This window comes from Plectropomus leopardus, chromosome 16 (genome assembly GCF_026936395.1).
Source record: "Plectropomus leopardus strain MGB_pleo_1.0 chromosome 16, ASM2693639v1, whole genome shotgun sequence".
NCBI classification, from domain to species: domain Eukaryota; kingdom Metazoa; phylum Chordata; class Actinopteri; order Perciformes; family Serranidae; genus Plectropomus; species Plectropomus leopardus.
The window spans coordinates 22,773,543-22,796,543 of NC_142191.1; the positions used below are offsets into that span (position 1 = coordinate 22,773,543).

The 23,001-nt window shown below is 37.8% G+C and overlaps 1 protein-coding gene across 5 annotated transcripts in view; it reads left to right on the forward strand.

The window, feature by feature from the left end:
* The window catches only part of tbc1d32 (TBC1 domain family, member 32), an 86,814-nt gene that overhangs the window by 1,938 nt on the left and 61,875 nt on the right, over positions 1-23,001 (forward strand). For all 5 annotated transcript variants that reach the window (XM_042503384.2, XM_088089251.1, XM_088089252.1 and 2 more), the window contains exons 4-21: positions 518-695; positions 1,015-1,086; positions 1,692-1,811; positions 2,214-2,292; positions 2,752-2,855; positions 2,948-3,009; positions 3,283-3,433; positions 3,606-3,665; positions 5,008-5,107; positions 7,919-8,056; positions 10,325-10,414; positions 11,882-12,024; positions 13,932-14,059; positions 14,813-15,014; positions 17,332-17,411; positions 18,049-18,187; positions 20,457-20,544; positions 21,941-22,059. In XM_042503384.2, coding sequence (XP_042359318.1) covers positions 518-695; positions 1,015-1,086; positions 1,692-1,811; positions 2,214-2,292; positions 2,752-2,855; positions 2,948-3,009; positions 3,283-3,433; positions 3,606-3,665; positions 5,008-5,107; positions 7,919-8,056; positions 10,325-10,414; positions 11,882-12,024; positions 13,932-14,059; positions 14,813-15,014; positions 17,332-17,411; positions 18,049-18,187; positions 20,457-20,544; positions 21,941-22,059 — 2,053 coding nt within the window. The remainder of the gene's footprint in view (positions 1-517; positions 696-1,014; positions 1,087-1,691; positions 1,812-2,213; positions 2,293-2,751; positions 2,856-2,947; positions 3,010-3,282; positions 3,434-3,605; positions 3,666-5,007; positions 5,108-7,918; positions 8,057-10,324; positions 10,415-11,881; positions 12,025-13,931; positions 14,060-14,812; positions 15,015-17,331; positions 17,412-18,048; positions 18,188-20,456; positions 20,545-21,940; positions 22,060-23,001) is intronic.

Consider the following 23,001-nt stretch of genomic DNA (forward strand, 5'->3'; position numbering starts at 1 on the left):
CATGTATGTTTAGTGTCCCTATATTTATATGATATGGATAGTAAAGGCCATTCTTACTACAAAAAATGGAGCGAAGCCATTGTACAAGTCGTAATTCTTAGTTGATAACAAATAGCATACAAGCTACAGTAGCTGATGTTCTGATGTCACTGGTCTTGGGCCTAATATTGTATGGGAAGAGAAAATATTTTTGGTTTCTACAGTATGTTTCTTGCCTGTTTTTTTCCATGTTGGAAAACATAAATGCCTTATAGTTGAAATTGCAAACTTGCAGTGTTAGGTTTCCTGCTTTCAACTGTAAGTGGAACACAGAAGAGTAAATGGACTTTGCAATAACTAAACAAAACATTTGCAGAATTCTGAATTGTACTCTTCCACAGCAAATAAAAAGGACCAGTCTTTATGGAATGGGGTTTCCTTATAATTCAGACACAAATTGATTCAAATGTGCTATATAAATAAATTTCCCCTGCCTTGCCTAAATAATACACTACACAGCACTTCCTTCTGTGACCAGGTACCAGCAGATGATGCAAACCTTAAAAAACACCATGATCATGGTGGTGGAGTCTTTAATCAACAAATTTGAGGAGGACCAGATGAGGAAGGAGGAGATGCACAGAGAGAAGCAGCACAATCCGTCCAACAGTCAGTACGCTGACAATTGCTCTGACAGCGACTCCTCCTTCAATCAGGTTAGAGACACAGTAGTTGCACTTTGAGGGCAATACATGCTTAAACTGTATTATTTTATTGCCTTTTTACATTGTTGTGGACGACTCTTATGAAGTGCCAACATTGCATTTATGTCCAATCTCTGGCAATGGTCGCAATAGCTGTCCTTAGGAAGTTTGTTCCTTTCCATGGTAGACTGAATGTAGGGCAAAGCCTATAATAGATACACTCAGTGAGCCCTGACACTTTTGGCGTGGTGCCATCAGACAATGAGAGGCTTTTATTCCGGTTTATGATGGATCACAGTAATTTATGTCTCATTCCTATTTTCCTGTCTAGAGTTATGCATTCATCAGACAAGAGCAGCTGCAAGCTCTGGCTGAAAAACTTGACTCCAGCAGACCCAAAGAGGTAAAAAAAAAGGCTCACTCACACATAGACATTATAATGGTGTACATTGCTGTTGCATAGTTTTTGTTAGGATGTTGGAGAGTCATGTGTGGCACTGTGCCATGATTGTTGGTTTTCTAAACTTGGGGTCAGAGGCCATGAGATGATTAGATGATGAGAACAAAAATAAAATGGAAAATATTCCTTATTCTGTTTTCATCTCATATTTTCAAATTTCCTACCAAATTACAAGAAAATGTACATATTTAGGCTTGTAGAATAAAAAAAGGCTACTATTATGTTAAACAGGTTATCGTCAGTTGATCTTAGCCTGACAATTTGATGATGGCATCATCATTTTTACCCTGCTTTCAAAGTTTTGGTTGGTTGATTGTTCCATTAACCAGTGGAAAAGCCCTCAAAGGGCCAGACCTGTACTTAAAAAAAAAATAAAAAGATTCAGACGTCTGAAACCAGTGAGGATGTTGTCATGTGCAACTAGTGATGGAGAGTAAACACTGATTTGCTTAAAAGAGTCACAAGGCACACAGTTTTTTAACCACTGCCATAAACATGAAGATGATGAACATTGTAGTCCAGGTGAAGTGATGTAACTCTGTGTGTAGGTGCGTTGGGAGGCTCTTCAGGCCCTCTGCTGTGCCCCTCCATCTGATGTGCTGAGTTGTGAAAGCTGGAGCAGCCTGCGCAGGAACCTCTCTGCAGCTTTGACCGACCCTGACCTCAGCGTGAGTCCTGATCAGCCTCATCTACAAATTCACAATTCATTTATTTACAAATGAATCAGCAGTAGTCATGTTATTTTAATTAACTATTTCAGGCTTTATAATAATTGACAACAAACACAGAAAACTTGATGTTCATCATTTTGCATTCAATCTTGCCACACCTGCCTAATTGGAGGAGAAAATAATAATGCTGTCTTTAGTGACCGAGAGCTAATTGGTAGCAAATATGCAGGCCTCTGTCTCAGTTGAGGCTGCAAATCTTTTTTTTGTGATCATCTTGTTTAATTTCCTTTCAGTATATTTTTTTTTATAATTTTACATTCATGTATCATTGATTGCTTATATGCATGTTTGTGTGTGTCTATGCTGATAAGCTATCCCCCTCTATCGTATCTCCATCAGGATAACGTACTGCAGTTTTTTGCCAAAAGCTTCTCCTCTTCTCCGCTGAATGTGACCCGAGAGATCTACACCAGCTTGGGTAGGCTACTGTAGAATGCATGTGCAGCACCTTCATGTTTAAACCAAACATTGGAAGATTATTTATTAATAATCTATCAATAAAAATACAATTTGGAGGGTCAGCTCCTTATTGCAAGTATTATCTAGCCATGCAGAAACAGTAGTTGTGGTTTCATGTACAAAGATTTTGAGATATCCACCTCTCAGCTTTCTGTATCAACCCAATACGATGGAGGTGAATCTACAGATCTGACTGATAGTAGAAATTATTGGAATAGTTTAATACCGACTAAATAATTCAAATGTCTTGTTGTAGACTGTTTTCATTGGGGTGAACTGGCTTTTCAGTTGAGCTTTTGATTTATTTTAAATTGTTAAATGTCAGATGTGTCCTGTAAATGTGTAATGTGTATATGTGTCATTATGTGTATGAACATACAGTGTATATTTGTAATAAGTATATTTTGCCTTTGTGCAGCTAAAAGTGTGGAGTCAAGTTTTCTGTCTCATAAGCTAAGTTTTCCGACTGGCTCAGCTGTAATCGACATCAACAGACCTGAGATCAGTCGCCTTCTCAAACAGGTACAACAGCTTTTATCTTCTGGTGTTTAAAGTGTATCACCATATAAACACATTATAGCTTTTTCTCTCTCTTTCTCTCTGTCTTACCTCAGATTCGATTAATGAATGACTTTCAGAAGGAGGTTACAACCTTTTGGATCCGCCATCCAGAGAAGTGAGTTGCACTCCTAATATGTAGTCATGGTTGGCATTTTCTATTTGCTTGTTTGACCCCACACCCAACACTCATTATCTCATATGTTACTCTTTGAATTATGACAAAATGGTATGGACATAAAAATGCTTGGGATATACATATCTATAAAATGTTACAGTTTCCTACATACTTTATTCAAGTCCAAATTGTACTTAACTTTTCAATATTACATCTGTAATGATGGTATACATACAGTACATTTGTTTCAGTCTTCTTTCTTTCCTGCTTTAGATATATGGAAGAAGTTATAGAGAGCACCTTCTCCCTGCTGTCCTTCCATCCTGAACATGGCTCAGCCTCACCAGGGACAGACAAAGCCCTGGAACCCATTCACCTATTGGCCTTACTAGATGTTAAAGCCACCTGGTTTAAAAAGTGGATGGTGTGTATTGGAAACGAGAAGATGTTTTTTATTTGTGCAGAGTGCATTTCTCGTATTCATTCATTATAGTAATGTGTTGCTTAATAATGTCTGTCTCTCTCTCTCTCTTGTACATGTACTCTGTCTCATATACTGTCCTCTATCCCGATCTGTCTCCCTCTCCCTCTGTCAGCATGGATACTACAGCAGGACTGTGGTTCTCAGACTCCTGGAGAAAAAATACAAGTCTCTGGTGAGTGATTCACTCCTTAATCAATATCTCTCACTATTTCCTTTGTACTTCTGACACATCCAGCACCACAAAGAAACAATCAACGATACAAGCCTGAAAAGTCTTTCCTGAAGGCACCAGAAACCATTGCAGCAACAGAGTGAATCCCTGAAAGACAAAACTGTGAACTAACTGGGAAAAAGTAGGAATCTGGAACAAGCTCAGATATGCTTGCAGGCTCTTTAAGGCAGATCATGACCTATTTCCTGCTGGAAATGTTATTCCTTCCTGCATTTTCTTGTTTTATCTTTGGGCCTCACATAGAGGCTAAATTTGCTCTAGTTCTTACCTTTACTGTACCAAGATATGCTCAATGTACTCAGAATAAATACACAACAGCCGTGCCTAACTCAGAATTATGTCAGTTGAATCAGATTTGAATTCTAAATACCATAACTCAACTCTGTTCCTTTTTTCCATATAAAGTTTGAGAGTTCGAACGGGTAGTAAACAAGCCGAGTTAGCCCGCCGAGCGATTGTGTGCTTACTAGGCAAACAATGGATAATAACTGTACAACAATATTTTTTACAGAAACTAGTTATCAAACAAAAAACAACATGAAAGTGACGAACACTCACTCTGAAGGTAAATCTGGGGACCAAAATGTCCTCAGAAGTACACAACACACTGACTGGCAAACAAAGAACAACTGCTCCACTTTAAGAATCTGTCAACTGACGCGTCTCCAACTGATGATAAAAATCCTCGACTTCAGGGGGCAGCCATAAAAAACAGGTGGTGAGAAGGGTGAGGATTCTCTAACAGATTAGCTGCTTTTAATGAATGCCGTCAGTGAAATTCTTATTCACGCCCATGTATTTGAGGGATCTGTGTAATTCACACAGCCAAACAATGAAGGTCAGTGTGGGAGTATTTGAGACAAAGGGGCACAAGAGTTGAGTGTCACTTCGACATTTAAGAATTGATTGTTTAATCCTGAACCTCCCTCTCAACTCTCACTCTGACTTTAGAGAGGATTACTATGAAATCACCCCTGAAACTTTCACTAAAGTACTGTAAATGTCAATAACTCTTTGAAAGCACTGTAAGCCTAAAGTACTCCTCCATTGCAGAGCATTCAAATTCCCTAGAGATTTCGCTTTAAAACAAATGGTTCTAGTCTCAAAACTCTTGATTTAAAGGTTAGATAAAAGGAGGTGTACATTCTGAATGAATACTTCAGTAAGCCTGTTGTTTTTCGCCTGTTCATAGCAGCATCTGTCACAGGAGATTGGTAGTTCAGGTGTTTGCAGCAGCCAAAATAGCATACTTTGTTTTCTAATCTTTTTTATATTTGTTCAGATTGTTGCAGCCCTTCAACAGTGTATCCATTACAGTAAATCCCATGAATATGTCACAAGTGAGACAAGTGATCCACAGACAGCAGAGCAGCAGAGCACTGGTAGGTAAAACAGTCCATAAACTCATAATTTCTTCATCAGGTTTATGTTCTCTCTCAGGCATATCTGAATACCGGTTTCCACTCACACTCTGTGTGCTAAACATCAGCACATTTGCAATAATGCTGATTTAATGTGTCCTGTGAAACAAACCAAAAAAAAGTACACTGAACTTCTGTGAGAGCCTAATGAAAAAGTAATGCTTCATTTGAAGCCTGTTAAATGTATTTTCACCTAGACTTTAAGGTTGTCATTTATTCAGTTTTCTTAATGTCCACATGCAGCTCCAGCTGTCATTAAAACAGATGAATGCTGAGAAAAACAGTTGAAGGAAGAAATGAGAAGGAAAAAAAAATCAGACATAAAAACATTTGAGAGTAATGGAGAGAAAGGGAATGATAGAAGGCTGGAAAATTAACACTAAATGAAAGATATAACCAAGTTAATGACTTAGGTGAAGCAGACAAAACAGAGGTGTGTGTATAAGTATGATAAAAAAGTTACATCTGAAAGCCTCTATTACAAAATATTAGTCCATGATTTTGGAGTACAATCTGCCACAACCTGTGCAGGACTTACTCAGCACAAAACAAAAGTTTTAGGGTTTGGTTGTGTTAGCTGGTTCCATTTTGGACTAGTTTCACAGTCAAAAAAAATTCCCAGGTTGCTAAAATGTGAGGCTAACAAATCTGTTATTGTACCTTTTTATTATTATTATTATTATTATATAATACATTTTATTTATAGGGCGCTATTCACAATACTCAAAGACGCTTAACAGACAAACAAAGTCAATTAAAGTCAGTAAAACATGTAGAATAAATCAAAACAAAATCAGTAAAAGCAAGACAGACAAGCATGAAATGTGCATAAATCAAACATTGCAGAAGCAGAGTGGAGGTCTCTGGCACAACTTCACCAGCTTCTAAGGTGCATGGAGAATGAAGAGAGTCTAGAAGAGGTCAAAGAGCTCCAACACTTGTAGTTTGAGGAACAACTTTATTAGACCGATGCGTTTCTGCAGGATGACCCAGACGAAGTCCACAAGCCAAAACGCATCGTCTAATAAAGTTGTTCCTCAAACTACAAGTGTTGCTTGAGCTCATAAATCAAACATTAAAAGCAGATTTAAGTTATTGACGTCACTATTGTGTCCCTCGCGGCTGTTTTTTTTTTGGCAGAGAGCAACAAGCGTTTGGATAACAGGCTTGTCGTTTTATGATCTCAGTAGTCTAGACTGCACTGTCTTTCTTCCATTTCCTCGAGTATTTGGAGCAAGTAGCTTGTGAAAAATGAGGTGTAAAACCGCTGGCTTCACTTGTTTTTCTCTGTCTGATACATCTCATATTTTCTGCTTCTCATCTCATTTTCAGGTTTGGCACATTGATTAGACTGTGACAAAAAACTTTTTCTGCTTTTTCAGCTAACCAGAGTTGTAAAGAAATCTCCACCATCCTTAGTCTTTTTTGAGGTTTAGTTATATATATTAGGTACCTGCAAATGTTGAAAGTTAAAGGTACCCTGTTTTTGATGTACATGCATAGATGAGCTATACCATAAGCCATTCTCATAGACTGTATGAGAATAATGGACATAGCCACCTCGATGTCATTCACCGGTTTGTGGACTCCTGTTTTGAATCCTCGAGTTAGTCGAGCTACAGTTATAGCTTGATTAGGATTAGATGCTATGGAGATACTATGCAAGTAAGAGTATTTTTAATAAAGAATGGCATAAAATGTCAGTGGAAGTACCTTTTAGTTCAGATTATTTTTTCATGCTGGCATGCCAGAGGTCAAGAATGAACCTCCATCCTTGAACAGATGTCCTGTATCATTCCAATCATTTGGAGCATAAGCAAGGATAAACCTATGATACACATTTTAGATTTCGTGCGTTTTACAGCTCTGAAGTAACGAGGGCAACAACATATCTAACTCTCTATCATCATGAAATTCACCCTTATACATTGTAAAATAAACCACGTGATTGTTTTTGTTTTTTTAAACTAAATTTGCGTTATTAACAGTAAGTGATATACAGACTGATGGTAAAATGCAATGAAAACATCCTGCTGCAAGTTGTGAAAATTCAGTGAATGAGAGTGAATATAGTGGGAGATAGGGCGAAGGGGAATGTCAGTGTCAGTGTGTTATCTCCTGTAAGCCAGCTGGCTCCTTGAGACTGAACATTTTGACCTTGTCCTGGATGAGTGGAGATATGCCTACTCCCCGTCACTGATACACTCTTCATAAAAGAAGAAGAGTTTCTCTGAGCTGTGCTTCTTTTAGATTGTCTGCACCCCAGGGGCACTGCAGACTTTTTTCATTTGTCAATCTCATTCTATTACAGAAGCTTTAGATATGAAATGTCTTTGAACTATCTGCCCACTGCAGCATCACAACAGGGGCATTCATCCAGGGTTTTATGAATAGTAGTTAGTATGTCAAGATACTGAAAAATGATTTATTATTTTCATATTCAACCTCAATAATGAAATATGATCTACACAAACAACATCTCTACTAAAACTGTTTTTTTTTCGTCCATGTAAGCTGATTCTACCACACCAACCCCTGTCATTTTCAATATATGTTTTGCAGCAATTAAAATGCTTTATGAACTGAGTTAGACATTGGTGGGGAAAATGCATTTCTTAAACCTTCTTCCCTCTCTTCCTCCCTTTCTTAGCTTTGCTCCTTCCAGCATATTTGTTTAATATCTACAATATTTGGACCTCATGGAAACTGGATCTGTGACTACAGCAAAAGTGTAGACAAGTTTAAAATGTTTATTTTCTGATTTTGTTTCAGGTTCAGTCCAGAGGAGTGTTTACACAGGAAAAGAGCTTGAATATGCCTTCTTTGTCCACTCGCTGTGTGTCCTGGGGAAACTAATCATCTACACCAATGGCAGAAAGCTGTTTCCCATCAGAGTGATGAAGTGCAAAGGTACAATATTAAACCATTTTTTAAACCTTTTCAAACATCTATCAGAAGCATGTGGAGATTTGATTTCATACTTAGTTGTTTTACAGCAGAATAAGTTTTACTGTTGTAAAAGGAATAGTTTGACTTATTTAAAATATGCATGGTCATTTTCAGACCGGTACAACTCTGTCATAGCTGTCTGTAATGTATGAAGCTGTATATTTAGCAGCGGGTTTGCTTAACATAGCACTGTAGATGGTAAAAACAGGTGCTAACACTGTTCACAGTTAACAAAATCAGACTACAAGCAAATCCAAAGCCAACTGAATTACGTGCTACATTGTTTTGTTTAATCTGTATGAAAATCATATTGTAAACATGTCAGTTTGTCATTTTATGGGGGTTTATGTGCTTAAATATTTCTTGGCTGGGAGCAGTAACCTCCTGGAGTCTTAGCTGGTTGAACTGCAACTGGCGTTGGCCAAGAAATAGTTTAGCACATTACCCCACCTTAAATAAAATTAGTTATTTTTACACTTTAGTTTTTGTTTCTCTTAACCAACTAGAATTAATATGTGAGGTGTTGGTTGCAAATTTTGTTACCATCGGACGCACTCACTCGAGCTATTAACCTGTGTTTTATGTCTTTGTGCTAAAGACTCAAGAGTGGTTTTGATCCTTTCATCCAATGTGATTTGGCTACTTGGCATAATTCTGAAAATGTCCAACAATTCCTTTAATGTAAAAATACAATGAAGAGCTTAATAGGGTATACTGTGTATTGTTAGCAGCTGCAGGACTTAAAGGATTGCATTTGTGATTTTATGAAGTGAAATGGAGTTAAAGGGAAAACAGATAGCTTATTTCCCTGTGCAGATCACTATCTGTGGTTTAGTAATTTTCCAACTAAATCATCTGTCCAATCTTTACAACAGATAATCTGATGTCGGAATGTGTCTGATCAGCTCACACATAGCGCCACTCCTCCCTGTCTTCCTGAGCAGTAACTTTGTTCCTTCTAGCCATCTTTATCACTAATAAAGTTATGTAATGGTGTGAATGAGTATAGCAGACCATTATAACAGACTCATCGTCTGCTGTCACGGCTCTTAACGCTGTTTTATTTAACCATTAATAACTCTTATTCTAGGACAGTCTGGACTGGAGGCAATCTAATCATTGACATACAGTTGTTCATAGGGATCATAAGGCCCACTCTTTGGGTGGAGGCCCATTAATCCACACCTTGAAGAAGGCAGCTAGATCAGTTTGTAACCCATACCTGTATGTGTCATTGCATATATCTGTTTCAATTTATAGCAAGTTCAGTTCAGAGATTTTATTGTCCCTCAAGGGGAAATTTGATCTGCAGGTAGCGGTAAGCAACAATTAAGAAATACAATAAACAGGCACATAACAACAACAACCAGACTTGACTAAAAGCAATCCCAATCAACAGTAAAAGTAAAAGCATCAATGTAAGTCATCTACAAGTGTCAGTAAAACGAGTGAGCTCGGTCAACCATTAAAAAAATCATTAAAATATAGAAATGTTAATAAGAGGAGTGTTCACAGTCATTTCTGAACAGTTATGTTTTTTTTTTTTTGATCGAAATGTTGTCCACGCCCTTAAATTGACACACAATAGGTTACACACCTCCTTAAGATTTCGCTTAAAGGACCTTTATCCCAAAAGATTTTAGTTGTTAGATATGATTAAGAAACAGTTGTTTTAAACTACAGTTGAGGAGAAGTAAAACCGATGATCAGTATAGTCACTCTTATGACAAAAATGCCAAAAACAAAAATGCCATAAAATACACTAAATACCTTTAAAAGGCTTCACTACATATATCATATGAGTCTGGACAGACATAGAGGTAAACTGCAACTTTGGCTAACTGACTAATTGTTTCAACTGTAATACGAAGTCTGTGTTATGGTGTGTGATTTGGTATATAAAGTGGCTTTAGACATGCTTGTGATGAAGTGTTGTATACTGGAATCACTGTGTATTTGAGTTGATTGTGTTACCTTTAGTAAAAGAACAAACATTTGATTTGTTGCCTTTATTATTTTATGGCAAGCCGTTTGAGAACACACTAGATACTAAAACTCATTCCAGGCATAAAATTTGGAGCCAACAATGAACCATGTGATGCTAATTTTCAAGGTTGCCAAAACTGGACTCAGACCATTTCCTTCGAAGGAAGACCTACTTTTTTTTTTTACTATCCTTGTTTAGACATTGAGTAAGCGCATTGATTGCTTATTCATGTCCTGTTACAGATCCAGTCAGCCTGACGGACCTGGTTGTCATCCTGATTCACATCATGTACCAACACCCCAAACCTTCGCACAGTGACACCTCACACACAGGTGAGGCCCCACACACTCACACACAGATATAAACTACGTCACAGAGTTTCGGCTTCCTCTCGGGTTTCTGTGCACAGTCTGGAATCGGGGGCTGAAGGAACACGGTGACCCTCCCTGTGAGGCGTAACAGCATTCCTCAGACCATATCTTTTATCTCCTAACCTTGTTCTGAGTCATGCAGCACTGAGGTTGTCTCCTGGAAGACCTTGCTTTATTGCCCCATTCATTCTCATGAATTACACTGCAGCAACTTTCCTGGCTGTAATCAATAGCGTCCCCTACCTTGACTTTGTCATAGGAGGATCATCTCCTCTGTCTGCTGCAGAGAGTCATGCAAGTCATAAATTTATATTAATATTTTACTTGCAGTCTGATGAGGATAATCTGAATAGTATCATGGTGTTACATAATGTAGTGTTTGATGATGCAGAATCAAAGTATCTGTGCAAGAGAGTTAGTTTTGGCTGGAGGACACTTCATTTAAAGCTCCATTAGGCAATATTAAGTAAAAAATACAATAATGTCACGAAAAGAGTGAGACTTAGGAAGACCCAATGTTCCAATACAGCTCGTTCCCAAACTATGACTTCAATTATTTATATCTTGTAAATTTAAAATTCTACACACTATCCAGTGATGATTAATGTCATCAAACTGTTTTGAGTTTATGAAACTGAGTGTGACAGTGGTGGAAGAACCACTTTATTAATTAAAAGTTGATACTACAGTCATGCTTAAATCCAGAGGTATTATCAAAATGTACTGAAATTATCATAAGTTTAATAACTTATTATCCAAAATGACCCCTTCCATATAGTTACATTATTAAGTATACTGTAATATTGTTGTAGTGTTACTGATGACTTAACATGTAAACAGCATTTTAATGGTGGAGCATCTTTAAATACTTAAATACATGTACTGCAGACTAGTCTCACAAATAATGCACCACAATTACTCATAAGTTATATGTTTCATATGAAAAATCTTAAAGGTTAAGAGTAAAATAATTCATTAAGTCCCATATAACTAAAATGTTTGATAAAAGGTTTTAAAAATAATATTCAAGTACGGTATTTAATTAAATGTATAGAATTACTTTCCACCAAGTTATTGTCAGTAGTTATTTGCACCTAGTTTATATTAGTGTAAAGATCCTCTTTACTGTATGAACCTGTGTTCTGGATGATCAGATTTCTAGTGTATATGAAATCAATAAAAACATCAATCTAGGTTCTGTAGAAATGTTATATGTGTCCAGTATAAAAAATGGAAATGCACAGATCCAGGCAGTAAAACCCAACGAGCATCCAGCAGCTTAGTTGGAGCATCTTCACGAAATTTGATTTTCACGTTATTAACAAATATGATACAAGCAGGACAATGTTTAGTTTCAGTTTTAAAGGATATAAATGGTGCAAGATGGATTGACATGCATGTAATTCAGTTAAATCTTTGTGCTTTCAGACTCCCTGTCGCCCAGCTGTCTGGCAATGGATGTGCTGTGGATGCTGTGTGAGAGAACAGAGTGTGCTGCTGAGTGTCTCTACCAGACGCCTGTGATAGAGACACTGTTGGCTCCTGTTATAACTCTGCTCGATGGACAGCAGGTCGAACACACATACACACACACTAAACACACACATCTGTTTTAATGCAGTTGTGAGTACAATAGACTGCATATTGATTTTCATATACATACCAAATGAGTCATAGATTCATTCATATAAATAGTCAGTTTGCAATTGAGAATTTCCAGTTCTAGGCAATAACCAGGTAAACAACATCACAATGGTAGACTCTTTGTTAAGAGTAACAAAAAGTCCATTCATATATTTTAAAAACAGAGCCTTGACAAGCCTGTTGTTTTGCCATGGAGCCTTTAATATCACATACATGTTGTTTTGTAGCTTTCTAGTGATCTTAAGTCTATTTCAGGCATTTTTCACCTGCTATAATTAGAATTCTGGGGAAGACATTGAATATTCTTTAATGTTTATGTTAAAATGGTCAGATTTAAAGATGTCAAAATATTTGAATATGGCAACTTTTATCATGATAAATGCTTTAGCCTTTAATCCTTACCCTACTGTCCATTTACTTAAATTATACCATAGTGAATACTCAATTCTGATTGGCTTCAGAGTGTCCATTAAAACCTGATATAGAACACCTACTAAGTAGTTGTGGTAAAGCTGTGTGTTCATCATTCTTAATTAATACGCTGTCTACACAACAGTCATCTCACATCCTATTTGCTATTCAGCTTGCTACTTAAGCGACTTCAGCTGACAGTATCGTTACATAATGGCATAATATTTGTTTGTGAAAATCTGGATATTGATTTGGGGACATGACTAGATAGCTAGCCAGTGTTGTTAAAAATCCTGTCAAGTTATATTTACTGTTTGTCAACCTTGCAAAATGTTATTGACTTTGAATCTTTATAGTATAACGTTAGCTTTCTAGCTTATAGTTGAGCCAAGAGGTCTTATGCGCTGAGCAAACTAGAAATATTTCCTTTTGGCAAGTTGTATTTAAGGTTTGTCCTATTTACTGGAGTAGTGTACTGTGTTTCCCTTGCATAAGAACCTTATAAGATGGTTATGATGGTGGTAGGATGATGGTACACAGAGACAGACAACCATTCACGCTCACATTAACACCTACAGGCAATGTAGAGCCACCAATTTACCTAACTTGCATATCTTTGGACTGCGGGAGGAAGCCGGGGAGCTAGAAGAAAACCCAAGCTGACACAGGGAGAACATTCAGACTCCACATAGAAGGGCCCCAGCTGGCCGGCGGGTTCAAACCACATCCCTCTTGCGTTCGTGCTTGGCTAAATTTTGAAGGCAAAATGCATGAAAGTATAAACGAATCCTCAACTGTTTTTTCTTTGGCCAGTGACCATGGTATTAGCAGGATAATGCGCTTCGAGATGTCCATAATCAGGAATTAATGGCCTCCGTGGAGACAACCTCCGCTGCACGTCAGTCAGTCATGCCCCTTCGTCTATCTTTAATTCCTGATAATGGGCACCTCGTCAGGTATTATCCCTTACCTATTCCATCCCCAGTAGCTTTAATCTTACCCTCAGTTTTAAATGCACAGGATTTGCCCTCACCATATTTCCCTTATATACATCTGATTCTAATCTTGATTATAAATGCATAGGCTATAGCCAGCAATGTTTTCTAACCCCAACCCTTACCCCAAACCACATTTTCAAACCTTGATTCAATCACCATATCTGAATCCTAATGTGTTTGTTATTATCATGTCAGAAGGACACAAAAGAGTAGCTGTTAACGTCTCACAGCAAGACAGTTTTTATGCTCCATCAGCCCTTTTAAATTGTGGAAGCATTGCTTATGAACATATAACAGCTTTGTTGTATTCCATATTGCCAAAGTTAATGATATTTCAATTTCCAATATGTGATCATCACTCCTTGGATTCGTCTTGTTTCTGAAGCTGTTGGGTAATTTGTCTGTTTATTCTCTATGGTTTACAGGCAAAATTAAAATCTCCTTCAGCAACACTGACTCTCATCGCTGATGTTCTGGCTCGCATCGCAAACACTGACAGAGGATTAGCTCTCTTCTTATACGAGAAGAACCTCGTTGTAGCCCACAGTGAGAGGTGAGACAATGTGATTGAATTATGATTAAACACAGTGTCATTTAATATCTTTGCAGATGATGAATAAATAACTTTTTTTTCTGACAAAGCGAGAAGACTTCAATGTAGAGTTATGTTTGCATAACAAATCCTCCTGGTTCTGCACAGAGAACAGATTAGACCTGAGGATGTTGCAGGTTTGTCAGTTACTGCAGTCATATCTTTGATCTACTCAAGTCTCATTATAGCGAGAGCGCAGAAAAAGTATGTTTTATTAAAGATAGCCAGGATCACTCAGCTGCTCCATGTTATTTTTTATTCAGTTGTAATTGGCTGACCCTGATCAGTCTGTCCAACCCGAAACAACAGTCTTTTGTTGTGAGTTAGCAATAATATGTTCACCAAGGCTGATACCACAAAGTGCAAACTGTTTTGACTAACATGCTCTAGTCTGCCATTAATTCATGTTTTGATCTCCTCTGAGACATTCATTGTAAAAATGAACACATAGAAGTGCACAAGGGACTTTACTCCACATACTTCTTGTCACTCAAAGAATTTTGAGATGTAGTCTTGATAGGGAAAGCAAAAACAATACAATACAAAGTACAATACAAAAAACAGAATTAAAACAACAGGAACAGAAAGTACTTGAAACATGCCCCGACTCCCCCGACATTTCTCTAAGCACAACACCGCATATACACATTTAAAATCTGTCTTGTATCTCCTCTCAGCGCACTTCTCTTTGTCTGTTTCCCCTCTCCTCTGCAGAACCTTCCCCGCTCATGTCATTGTACAGTTCACCCTCAGGCTGCTGGATAAGGAGCTGTCATCACTAAGTGAATCTGACTTGTCCCATACATCTTGCGGAGCCTTTATCTTCGTCTGTAGGCAGATATACAACACCTGTGAGGGTTTGCAGGTGCTCCGACCCTACGGCCTGCACAAGGCTGTTGCTGCTGCATGGAAAAAGGTACCTGCATATAATTTGTCAATACAATACAGATCAAGCTTTCAGATTCAAACACTCACTGGCTGAGGTTTTCCCTCAGGTTTAACTGGTTTAATAATAGCCTGATAAAAGTCTTCACTGGTTTCTGGGAAAAGTTTCAGATAAAAAAGAAAAAAAAAAGGTTAATATTTAGGAAAGTGTTGTGCTTGTTTTGTAAAATTCACCTGAGGATCTTGCAGTTTCACAATGGTAAAGCGCTTGATGCAACAAAAACAGTATTAAAAATCGAATTATTAAACACATACGAAAAACAATTAAGCATCATAATATTGGTGTTGTTGTTGGAATTGGTTGTTTATTCCACGCAGATTCTGTAAATGCAAGAAATGAGGCCCTTTTGTGAGGAGCACTGCCTGACTAATCCCGCTGTGAAAACATGTAAAAGATGGGAGATAAAGGCTGTATCTAAATCTTTTTTTTGTATAGTATCTAATGGAGGGATGTCCATGTCTAATGATCATTTTCACTGGCTAGAATATTCCTGTCATGTTTCATTTCCTTGATGAATGTTGTATTCCCTCTTTATTCATTCACTGCAGCGAGAAAAGTGGCATCACTGCTTACCAAATGGAGAGAATTAACAACCGATTGTAATGTGCTCCATTTAATTTTTAGAATACTGTGTTTGTCAAGACAACACATCAAAATCAGAATACCTTTAGTAACACAGTATAGGGAAAAACAAAACTGAAAACAAAAAAACAGACACAGTTGAATCTGCAACCAAAACCAAAAATAACTCTCAATAACTCCCTCTCCAGAGGAAACATAGAAAAGACAAGTAGTGAAACTGGATGGAACAGGCAGGAAACATCAGTAATATCTCAAAGTAGATATCTGTAAATACAGTCCCACTTTCTGTCTCACTCCTTTGTTATTCAAAACATTCATGTCAAAAATTAACTTCAATGAGACACTGTGGCATCAGTAAAAAACATTTCCCCACTGACTTCCTCCTGCCTTTACCCCAGTATGTGTTAAATATTAATGATCATTCTGCATGTATTGTACTATCATGCACCGGACAGCACGTACGATATGATGCATCAAATCTAAGTCCACACCTATTTTCGTAGTGACATCGTGCAACAACAACGTTAACCTCAGTCCACCCGCTATAAAACAACACAACACACACTGACATGGCTCCTAAAGCTTGTGGGAGGCATCTCAAGGAAGAATTTAGTTTTAATTAGTTCACAGGGAAAACAACAGTCAAAGGTTAGATTGATTAGAATGACAGTTTTGGCCCTGATTTTCAGTGTTGTCAGATTGTGCTAATACAGAGAGGAACTGAGATGAATCCAGTCTGTTAGTTCAGTTTTCTTTGCCCTCATTTAGTTTGTTAAAGATGCAGCAGACACTAACTAACACATAACTAACGCGTACATTTTTACGTGGCTTTGTTCAGTGTCTAATTCTGACTGGCCAGTTACAGAATTCTACGTTGTCATTTCTGAATAGCAGACTTTTGCAATGGACGCTGTTTTGATCATAGATGCTTAGCGGGAGCAATAAAATTATTTTTAAATCAATAGGATAATTTTTGAATCCAAATTTTGTGTCAAATAATTGATCTCTTTAGTACGTGGTTGTGTAATAAGTGGGATTATGTACAGTGAGTGGGTCATTACTGTAAAATGAACCCCTTCAGGGTGAATCAAGACCCCTCTTTATGTATTAGGACCACTTATAAAAATAAGTCTTTTATTAATGATTTTACGTGGTATCCTCTGGGATTTTTTTATGTCATGATACTTATGAGAGTTGTCTTTCTGTAAAATTCTAAATAAAAACCAATTCAAATTTAAAAAATATGACACCGTTAGTTTCATTTCCCAGTAATGACACACTCGCTGTACATGGTCCCTATGTGGGTTTTTTTTATTTTAGAAAATTAAATGATTAATAATAACAGAAATACAAACTCAGGACAAAACATAAAAGTCTGGTAGTAGACCAATAGTTCAGAAATTACAGTAAAGTAATAAAGTCCAGTAAAGTCACAGAAAAGATGCAGCAAGGTTGAACACTGTATGAAATCAAAATACAACTGGGTTACAAAATGTTCTGCCTTGACTCAGAAGTTGTTCAACATTAATCTGTGGGTTTGAATTAATTTAATCTTTAACAAAAAGCCAGCTGCTTCTAAGTCTCCCTCTGTTGTAGGAGCATAGTGTGAAGAAGACTTTTAATAATTGTGGTCAAAGCTTCAAAGGTGCCCAAACACTCATACACAGAGTGATATTAAAATATTTTTTTCCTTCTTTGTTTTTAGACCAGCTCATTGTCAGAGAGGGTTCTGACCCCGGTGCCTGGAGCCACAGCCGGAGCATCCAACCAGGAGCTGCAGAACATGTGAGGCCACTTTGAATACTTCATTCAAATCTCTGCAAGTAAAGTTGTGATTAGTCTTAATGCATGTATAACAGACACTGAACTTGGACATTTTAAGACACACAGTGATGTTTTTCCACCCCGTCGTCCAACGACTTAGAGACAGAATTATCAAAATAAAAGTCTGAGTGATTGTTTCTCCATATAACCTGTTTTTGGCTATGTAATATAAAGACTACAGTAAGTTCTTTTTATGATATGTATAAACATATCCAGTACTTGCTAATATGTTTACATAAAAGAAAATATATTTTAACTGATCACAAAGCATGCAGCATGACACCAAAATATGTTTCCAAAGTATAGCAATATACTGTTTGTGCATTGGTAACACCTCAGTGACAGCTACTATAAAATGCAAATCACTGGCACAGAAATATTGTGTAGCTACAATATTTTTTTGTTATTACAACCACTTAAACTGTGTGCAGCAGAATCAAGATGTTGACCTTAATTGGGGTTCAGAGGCAGTATGGTCAATGATTGCCAAGAGACCATATAATCAGGTTGTACTTTGTTGACACCAACAGCATCTCTGCCTAGCATCTCTGATAGTAACGCATGGGATGGCCTGTCTTTGTCTTCAACGTTGGAACAGGCTAATCTGGGAGGAGACATTGTTGGACAGCCTGCTGAACTTTGCTGCAACTCCTAAAGGCCTTCTGCTGCTTCAGCAGACAGGAGCAATCAATGAGTGCGTCTCCTATATGTTCTCTCGCTTTACTAAAAAACTCCAGGTAATAACAAACACAGTACTTTTCCTTTTAATAATAGTGTTCAAAACTTTGTGTTTTACCTCACCACTTTTATGTGCACCCAGGTTGCCAAGTGTGCTTCTCTTGCACACATTTAGGATTTTTTTTTTCCAGCCTTTATTCATAGACTGTAGGTGCCTGGAGCCAAATGTTCTTTTACAGCAACGTCCTGCTTCAAGTCAGGCACTTTCCAGCAGCCTTCAGTCTGTACAGTAATTCACAGAAACATTTATTAAAATGTTCTCAGGCTCATATATCAGTGTGTGCAGTCTCCAGTTGTTTTAATTATGACAGAGAGTCTATTAAAATCCTTTACAGGCTCTCTGTAATTTCTGTTTTTTCTCTACCATCCATTTTACATGAATTCTCATGTGAATCAGCATCATATCAGTTTGTTGCTGTATATAAATCGGCTGAGCTGGCCTGACTCCCTCAAACAACATAAATAAATTAAAAACATTAATAGTCAGACACAGATGTAAAACAGTCCAGTGTATAATAGTTTATGATTCGTAATATAGATTAATTCAGATTAGATTAGATTGCTATACGTCACCATCAGTCACATAACATGTGTTCTCTTAATAGAATAAACCTTCAAATTAGACAAATGAAATCAAAATCTCTCCAATTCAACAAAATTAAAAGTTTATATAATGTTATATTTTGGAGTCAACATCTAAACCAATCAACTGTTAAAATTGGTGAGAGCCAGGTATTTCCCATCATGCCCTGGATCTTGAAGTTGGTGGATAGCAACTGCACTGCCTGGCTCTAAAAATTTGCATCCACCTCAACATTTTAAGGTTATTATTGTCCACATGTGACGTCAGAGCAAGTCAGAATAAAGTCAGAGACAAATTTAACCGACTTCAATTGTGCAATGATCGGCACTGATCGATTCTGAGCTGGCCTGACTCATCTGGAACCAGCCAAATATCTAACATTAAAGGAATTTCACATGTTGCCAGAATCATTTAGTTGTAAAAGCGCTGGTACTAGATTTCAAGTTAAAATGTAAGCTGTTTATATAACTTTACCATACCAACTTCATATGCATCTAAGTTTACAAATCATAGGACTTCGCCGCAGGATTGCTGATAGGCACTGATGCTGATGTAGTTTGATCGAACGGTTTCATCACCTTTATGGAAGGCCTGGAAGAATTAACTTTGGCAGTGATTCGATTTTTAATCTTTCTTGATAGCGTCAACGCGCCAAAGTAATATTATGCTGTTCAAGTGATTCTTTGCCACACTGAGTTACAGTAAGCTAACCCTGAAGCCATGGTAGGGTTAGAAAAAAATCATTACAAACAGGCTGTTAAATCAATTATGTTTATTTTCATTGAATTAAATTGAAAAGTTACCAAACACATGATAATAGCAAGATTAAATCTACATTTAAAACTTAGAGTTAGTTTTATTTCTGCATGCCATCTACAGTAAAGTATTCATGCATGCAGTGTGGCAAGGGTGTTATATATTCTATAATGTTCCACCCAGCAGAACATAATCTATTGTAAAGCCTTTATTCATTCTGTTGGCCCATGTCATCCGTTCCCCTAATTCACTCTGCAGAAGATGTGGTAATTTGTTGTTCCTGCTGCTCCTCAAGGCCACGGTCATATTTCCTGAAGACTGTTCAGTATTCACCAGTAGCCTGTAGGCTGTTACATGCTGCTACTCCCAAGGTGGCTTTAATTTATTAATCTCTGGACTCTACATATGCCTAACATACATAGTATTGTCCATGATTCATATTGTAGACACGCACGCACTCTCAGTCTTACAGCAAACCTTAGCTAATCCCCTGTGGGCTTAATTTACTGCCATTGTTTACACACTCTTGTAATTGCTTCTCTCGTTTGGCATTTCACTTTAATTATAGAATGTAATTATATTTTGTCTATTTTTAGTTGTGACATTGTGTTGTAATTAATGAAGAGCCTGCACACTCAAAAATCAATTTGCAATTTGATTTCTCTTCAGCGTACCAAACTACATTATGTGGTGCCTTTTCAGGATTCTAGCCATGTCATGACTGAGTTTGCATACTGAATCACAAATGCCAAATTTACCATTTATTCTCCATTTCTTCCAAAATAAAGCCCTGTTTCCCTCGCCCCTTACATTAAAACTCGTCTTGTCTTGTCTGTCCTGTCCAAACCTCTCATTCTTTTTTTAACTTGAATAAGCGAAAAAGATTAAGTACTGCAATATTTTGGGTATTCTGTGTGTGTTTTCTGCAGGTGAGCCGCTGTGAGAAGTTTGGATATGGGGTGATGGTGACACAGGTGGCAGCAACTGCGCCAGGGGTGGCAGCTTTGCACAGTTCAGGTACAAGAGCACTTGCACAAACACTTTGCCTGCTTTATGGCGACCAGACAAAAACAACTTGGCATACAAGTCTTACGTATCACAGTTGGCATTCAGCAGCCAAGGGAGCAACATCTTTTTCAGATTGCTTGTGACAGGATAAGTGGATGAAGAAGGAGCAAGATGAGGTGTTAACTGTCAAGTGTTTGTAAGGATTAACTGTATGTCTGAAAAGTCAGTCAGACAGTCAGAAAATAAATGTAAATCTCATTTTAATGCCTCTTGTAACACATTTTTACAAGTGTAGTTGACTCATACGTTCCACATATCAGGTACATATTGATGCATTGTGGAAAAAAGAGACATGAACAGAGATAGTGGCATGCAACCGATAAAGTTTGTCATTATGAAATTAAATTGTAAATTTGAAATTATAAATGTGTAATATTTTGAGCATGAGTACCCCAGAGTGAACACAGTTTGCATCTGGCTGGGGACCTTTGCTCCATATTATTACCCTTTCTCTCTCCTGCCATATTTCCTGTCTCTACTGTCACTTATAAACAAAGTACCTAAAGTTATATTTAAGTTATCCTAAATTTTGACGTTTTAAAATGTTACTTTATTAAAACATTGTACCGTAAATATTAATAGAACGCAGATATTAGTTTTGCATGATGAAATATTAGACCTTTAATGCTTAAAGGGATAGATTGGCTTTTTTGAACGGGGTAATGTAACCTACATATTCATAGTTAGTTTTTTTACAAAGAGTAGATGACGGTCTGCATGCATCCAGTTTGGAGACGCATGCTGGAGTACAGTTACAGAAGCTAAGCAATGTACTGCTCTGGACAGGGGCAGCAACAAAATGTATTTAAGCCACTTGAAAAAAAGCCCGCCTCAAAAAATATATATCACTTTAACTGTATGCCATTTTAGGAATATTTTCACTTACCTTGCTGTCAAGACAGCCCTGAGAAAAACAGTAGTATTACCTTACAGAACATGGGAGCTACTGGCCCACCACTGACTTGAGTAGTTAGTCTGTTCGTGTTATTGTTCAGCGTCTGTGTTTTAAAGGGTTATTTTGCACCAAAGTGAAATAATATTACAAACAAACTGCTGATCGTGGCAGCAGTAGACCAGCAGAGTTCCGCAAGTTGAAGTTTTAGCTCTTGTCAATGGAGCCTGGTGGCTTTGAACAGAGTGATATGACAGCTTTAGTTCCTAATTGGAAAGAGCTGTCTGAGGGAAAGGTAGAGTGGTGAAAATATTCCAAATATAACATACATGTCAACTGATACTGATTTTTTTTAGGTGGCTTAAATACATTTTGGGGCTGCCCCCATCTACAGCAGTACATTGCTCAGCTTCACACCCATATTGAAACTACTGGCTTGATACTGTGTTGCAGGTTTTGTGCGGGCACTGGTAGTAGAGCTGTGGTCTGTTCTTGAGTGCGGCAGAGAAGATGTCGGGGTGGTCCGTCCCAAGCCCACACCCATGGACCCCATAGACAGGAGTTGCCTCAAGGTACTGTGTGTGATTAACTGAGCCATTTTATGCCAGACTGAAATAGGATCAAACTAAACTGCTGCCCACAGACTGAAAATGTAACCTCATGTGTCTCAGTTCAACCTCAAACAGGAGTGTAGTAACAGTTCACTCTCTGTTGCATAAGGCTGCATTTTTAGATTTGGTACAAGTTTGGGCCACATTTTCAGGGTAAGTTCAGGACAGGCTCAAACTTTCATTTGAAGCTCTAGCATGTCTGTCTGTATATGTGTGTGTGTGTGTGTATGTGTGTGTGTGTGTGTGTGTGTGTGTGTGTGTGTGTGTGTGTGTCTGATGCCAAGCTCTGACAGGAGCCAAGTCGTCTCTCTCAGAGAAACTAGCCAAGTGAATACAGACCGCCAGTGAAGTGTGAACTGTGTCCTGCCACTGGTGACTTTAAAGCCTGCCTTATCAGTGGGTCAGCTGCCAGGTTACATACATACACTCAGACCTTCAAGTCCATCCCAGCCAGTACGTGGTAACAGAGCCCCAGAACCTTTGGAAACAAATAAATGTGGCATTAAAAAAGTGTGTGACAAAATACATTTGTAGCATGGACGAATTACAGCAGAATTTTTCTCAAATGAGCTCCGATGTGGACATAGCGGTATGGTAGGGGAATCAGCAGCATTTTAAACAGCACATCAAACAGGCAGCAGCAGATGAAAGAACGGACTTCAGGCAAACATACCTTTTATATATTTTTACAATCACTGCAGTTGTCAAAAGGCTTTGTTGTTCCTTTCAATCTGCTCAATAGAATTTAAAATTCTTACTTTCATGTATGTGTGAGTGTGCACATGTGGGCATACATCATTGTTTTTCTTTGATTCCCATGAGTTTTCCCCGCTCTCCTTGATCAAGTGATGAGAGGAGGAGGACTTGGTTTTTATTATTCTTCAGGTTACTGTTCTGTTCACA